The 5,000-nt window shown below is 40.8% G+C and overlaps 1 protein-coding gene across 2 annotated transcripts in view; it reads right to left on the bottom strand.

Moving 5' to 3' along the window:
• LOC134179469 (ubiquitin carboxyl-terminal hydrolase 34-like) overlaps nucleotides 1-5,000 on the bottom strand; it is a 23,141-nt gene that overhangs the window by 13,338 nt on the left and 4,803 nt on the right. For both annotated transcript variants that reach the window (XM_062646369.1, XM_062646372.1), the window contains exons 13-22: nucleotides 4,694-4,821; nucleotides 4,550-4,636; nucleotides 4,403-4,495; nucleotides 4,259-4,341; nucleotides 4,050-4,204; nucleotides 3,439-3,549; nucleotides 2,918-3,017; nucleotides 2,620-2,705; nucleotides 2,485-2,561; nucleotides 2,296-2,419 (exon numbers count right to left, since the gene is read on the bottom strand). In XM_062646369.1, the coding sequence (XP_062502353.1) occupies nucleotides 2,296-2,419; nucleotides 2,485-2,561; nucleotides 2,620-2,705; nucleotides 2,918-3,017; nucleotides 3,439-3,549; nucleotides 4,050-4,204; nucleotides 4,259-4,341; nucleotides 4,403-4,495; nucleotides 4,550-4,636; nucleotides 4,694-4,821 (1,044 nt within the window). The remainder of the gene's footprint in view (nucleotides 1-2,295; nucleotides 2,420-2,484; nucleotides 2,562-2,619; nucleotides 2,706-2,917; nucleotides 3,018-3,438; nucleotides 3,550-4,049; nucleotides 4,205-4,258; nucleotides 4,342-4,402; nucleotides 4,496-4,549; nucleotides 4,637-4,693; nucleotides 4,822-5,000) is intronic.

Raw genomic sequence — 5,000 nt, 5'->3', positions numbered from 1 at the left:
GAATACTGATACCATTTTTAACCTGTAATATGAGGTGGACCTATGTGGTCTCACAATTCAGTCTTAAATGGGTGGAGTGAATGCCTGTCTGACCTTCACCTTCCCATCAAACAAAACCAAGACATCAATACTGAAGACCATCCAGACATTACAATGTTTGATCCAAATACTGGACAGAATTTGGATCTTAATGTGTCCCAGGCTCATCCGTGGAGTCAGAACATTATTAGAGGGCTAGCAAGGAAAATGGTCATGCTGCCGCGACAAGAGAAGAAAAGAAAATGAAAAAATATTCAGAAGAGCTTGTTCCAGGAGAATATGTAACAAGATGTGTTCCTCTTGTGATAGAACATTTTGGGAGGTGGGGCACAAAGGCAGAGAATTTTTTGCAGCATTTGTCACAACAGTCAGCAAATCCAGAAGCCAATTTTAATTAATGCTTCCATGTTCATGTCGTATCGAAGAAAAAGATTTTCTACAATTCTGCAAAGATGCAATGCCAAAGTTATCCTTTAGAAAACTTTCAAAACTGTCACCTAATCATGGTGATTTAGATAGATTATTTGATTTTAACATTCAAAGTCAAGTCCAATAGTTAATGACTTTGTTGTTTGCAAGAACTGGTTTGTATTTTAAAAAGCCTAGCAAATGTACAAATAGAATCTGTATGAGAATAAATTATCTGTTTGTCTGTCTCTCTGTCTGTAAGCATCCTCTGTCAAACATGCTGCAAGAATAAGGTCATGTCAGGGACTCGGAGCAGGATTACAGCTTCAAGCTATTCCTTCAGCACCAAAATTTGTTCTAAAGTCCTCAGAATTTCGTGTGGCAGCATTTTTGAGACTTGGTATCCCTTTACCATATTCCCAGATTGTTACCAAGTGTGATTGTGATAGAAGCCTTGATGAACATGGTTATCATCTATTGACCTGCAAGTTTGGCAGTGGCTCAGTATGGCAACACAATACAATCGTGTCAACTTGGGCTAAACGTTTAGACAAGTTAAACATTCCTCATCAAGTTGAGACAAGAAATAGGTATACCGACTGTGAGAACAGGCCGGATATAACATATGATCCCACTGGACACTTGACAAAGACCTGGACATTTCACTTGCTCATCCACATTCTTGTGACACCGTACAATCAGCTGCCAAAATATCAGGTTATGTAGCTGAGTTGAGAGAAAAACGCAAAATGACAAAATATGGTCAACAGGAGTCTATAGCAGGATCTGATCCAACATGTATTCCACTGGTTTTTGAACACTTTGGCTTTTGGGGCCCTATGGCTGAAGACTATCTCGATAAGATCTCCAAAATTTCAAAAGATGCAGATGGAAAGAGCAGTGAAATAGACTTCAGAGATTGATGGAGAAAGCAACTGTCTGTAGTTGTACAGTCTTGCAACTCTCGTGTGATTTTCAAAAAGTTGTCAAAGTTGTCTAAGTGCAATTTTGATGATTTTCTGTATGATAAAGACATTCAACATTTTGTTCATTGACTGTTATTGTTATGCATACGTAAAGTTAGCGATTGTTATTAGTAGAGTAAGAGTTCAAATATAATAATCTGTCTGTCTGTCAAGATCATTTATTCCATATACCATATTTCCTTGAAAGAACGCCGCACATTTAATTAAGAGCGGCGTTCTTTCAATGTCATTTCCATGTACAGTACCACACGTACAATCCACACGTCTGCATGGCCCAATATTGATCTTTCTTCCTCCTCTCTTTGCCTTTTCCGTGTACCAACATCGTCTTTGAGGCTAATTTTCTGTTTTTCTCCATTTGAGGTTCGTCTACGTACCCTCTCTGCTCTAGTCTCATTATGCTAGACTGTTCCTGAAGCACCGCACGTACTGTACTACTTTAAGTCTAAAGGCAGCCTCATATCAAGAGCTTCTCTTCAGCTTTGCGGTTCAGATAATTTAGGTACGTGTCAAACATGCGCAAGGTATGTATAATGAACTCAATTACCTGTCCTGTGGTGTTTGTTCAAAGGTGGCATTCTTTCAAGGAAATACGGTATATCAAATACAGTACATACAGTAGCAGCAAATACACTACTGATACATGAAAATCTCAAAGTCCAAACACAAGACACAAACAACAAGGCCTTAAGGCCCTAAAACATTGAACACTCAAAAACTTTGCAAAACAACGACTGTCTGTCTGTTTTTCTGTCTGTCTGTTTGTCTGTCCATTCGTCTATCAGTCTTTCTGTCTGTCTGTCTGTCTATCTGTCTGTCTGTCTGTCTGCCTGCTGCCTATTCTTCTTGTTAACAACGCTACCTTCTCCATCCGACCCGGTTGGTGACAGTACAACTTCAACATCGATTGCTCAGCAACACACAAAGGAACATGCCTCTCAACTCCACATTCCTTCAACTTCCATTTCCTCAAATGATAGCAATAACTACAACAACAACACACACACCCTACACCAAACACAACAAACAGACCAAAACAAAATCAAACAACCGTTTTGAAAATGCTTCAATGTGTGTCCGCAACAGAGTCAATCCACTGTGCAGCATGTGTAGACACTGAACAGGATGCTAATAAAAACAAAGAATTTTTGTAGTGAAATTTACTTGTTCACATCAGGAAACAAACCTGATCAAGAACCGAAAGTGCCGTAGTGAGACTGCTCATACATTTGTCAATAAACTCAGATTCTTTCTCCAAACTGCCCAAACCAGCTGCATACACACACAAATAGACACACACATGCACACACGCACACACACACACACACACACACACACACACACACAACACACACACACACACAAACACACACACACACACAACACACACACACACACACACACACACACACACACACACAACACACACACGCGCGCGCGCACAGAGAGACAGTCAACTAGATGAATGTTGCAGTCCATCTAACCGTTGATGTAGTGGTTATTGATGTAGTTCATTGCCATCATTATGACATCACTGTCACACGCATGCAGAGCAATCGACCATATCTGAGACAGTTCACATTTCTAGAATACGACCAAGATCATTAAGAACGATATCAGTGATTGTGTGCATACGACTTACAGAAAATAGACAAAAAGACAAACAAAAGGCAGACAAACAAACAAACAAATAGACGGAGACAGACAGACAAACAAGCAAACTCACAGACAGACAGACAGAGACAGACAGACACACAAACAGACAGACAGACACACAAATAGACAGACAGAGACAGAGAGACAGACAAACAGACAAACAGACAAACAGACAGAAACAGACAGACAAACAGACAGACAGACAGACAGATAGACAGACAAACAAAAGACAACAAACAAACAAAGAAAGAGACAAACATAGACATACAAACAAACAAATTTAGATGCACCGACAAACTATTAGACAAAGCAAACAACACAAAAACAGACAACAAATTCCACTCGTCACCTCAGCTTCATCTTTGACTTTCTGTTCCTTCTTTTGAGCTACAGTCAACACCAGCTGCTGCCACAACTTCAGTCCAGTAACAGTCATATAATCGGCACTCAACTCGGGCATCTACGACACCAATCACACCACAAGATGATGATACAAAACAACAACACAACAAGACAACAAGACAACAACATAACACAACACAACAAGACAACAACACGACAACACAATAAAACAACAACACAACAAGACGACACAAGACCACAACAAGACAATGACACAACAAGACCACAAGACAACAAAACAACAACACAACAAGACAACAAGACAACAAAACAACAACACAACAAGACAATGACACAACAACACAACAAGACAACAAAACAACAACACAACAAGACAATAACACAACAAGACAAAACACATGACACTGACACGACCAGACAACAAGACAACAACACAACAAGACAACAACACAACAAGACAATGACACAACAAGACAACAAAACAACAAAATAACAACACAACAAGACAACAAGACAACAAGACAACAACACAACAAGACAACCAAACAACAACACAACAAGACAACAAACTAACACAAAAACAACACAAACATCAACCTTCTTGAAAAACAAATGACTGACGGCTTCACTACTCAGTGTGTGATGATCCGAGCTTTGCAGTTGGTGGAGAAACCAATTGAGAGCTTCATCAGCCATTGAGCTCCTTGCCACAAGGCAAGACCACAACACATCGACATGCCACACACCCAACTCTACACAAACCCACACGTCACACACAAACAATCACAACAACGAGACACACGAACGAAAGTCGTCGGTCGACACATCCCAACGAAACAACGAAGTGAGAAACTTGAGACGCGCTCTGACCTCTTCCTGGTGACTGTACCTACAAAAAACGTCATCAGGTCGCTCGGTTATTCATCAACCGTCACACAAAACGTCCACACAATGTCACAGGAGCTTCGCTGTTGTATTCATTCATATAACGAAGTAAATCAGTGAAGAACCGTCTGATCATTGACAGCTCAGTCTCTGCCCATCTACACAACAAAACTATGCAAATTGTGGAGTAAACGTAAACGTTAGTGAATGACCTTGTTAAGTAGATCGAGTCTCGATCGCTTGCTAAACGACAGGATGAGAATATCTCGGATAAAAGACGAAGTGAGGACACTACAGATCTACACATATGGTTGTTTGGTGGTTGTGTGTGAGTGTGAGGGATATGTATGGATTACCGGCTCTCGTCGAGGTTCGTGAGGCAGCCTTCAATGAAGCTCTTGCAGATGTCCTCACGACCGCATGTACAGACGAGTTGACAGAGATATTTGTTGACCTCGGCTGCTATGCCTTCCTGAAGGCGACACTGAAATAGAGACAAACAATAGAGTGATACATGATGGACGTGCAATCGCACAATCGCACTCATTGTGTGTGTGTGTGTGTGTGTGTGTGTGTGTGTGTGTGTGTGTGTGTGTGTGTGTGTGTGTGTGTGACACTGTGTGTGTGTGTGTGTGTGTGTGTGTGTGTGTGTGTGTCCAAGGT

This window comes from Corticium candelabrum, chromosome 5 (genome assembly GCF_963422355.1).
Source record: "Corticium candelabrum chromosome 5, ooCorCand1.1, whole genome shotgun sequence".
Classification (NCBI taxonomy): domain Eukaryota; kingdom Metazoa; phylum Porifera; class Homoscleromorpha; order Homosclerophorida; family Plakinidae; genus Corticium; species Corticium candelabrum.
The sequence above is the reverse complement of the archived record's forward strand: the minus strand, read 5'-3'. Positions and strand labels throughout refer to the sequence as shown.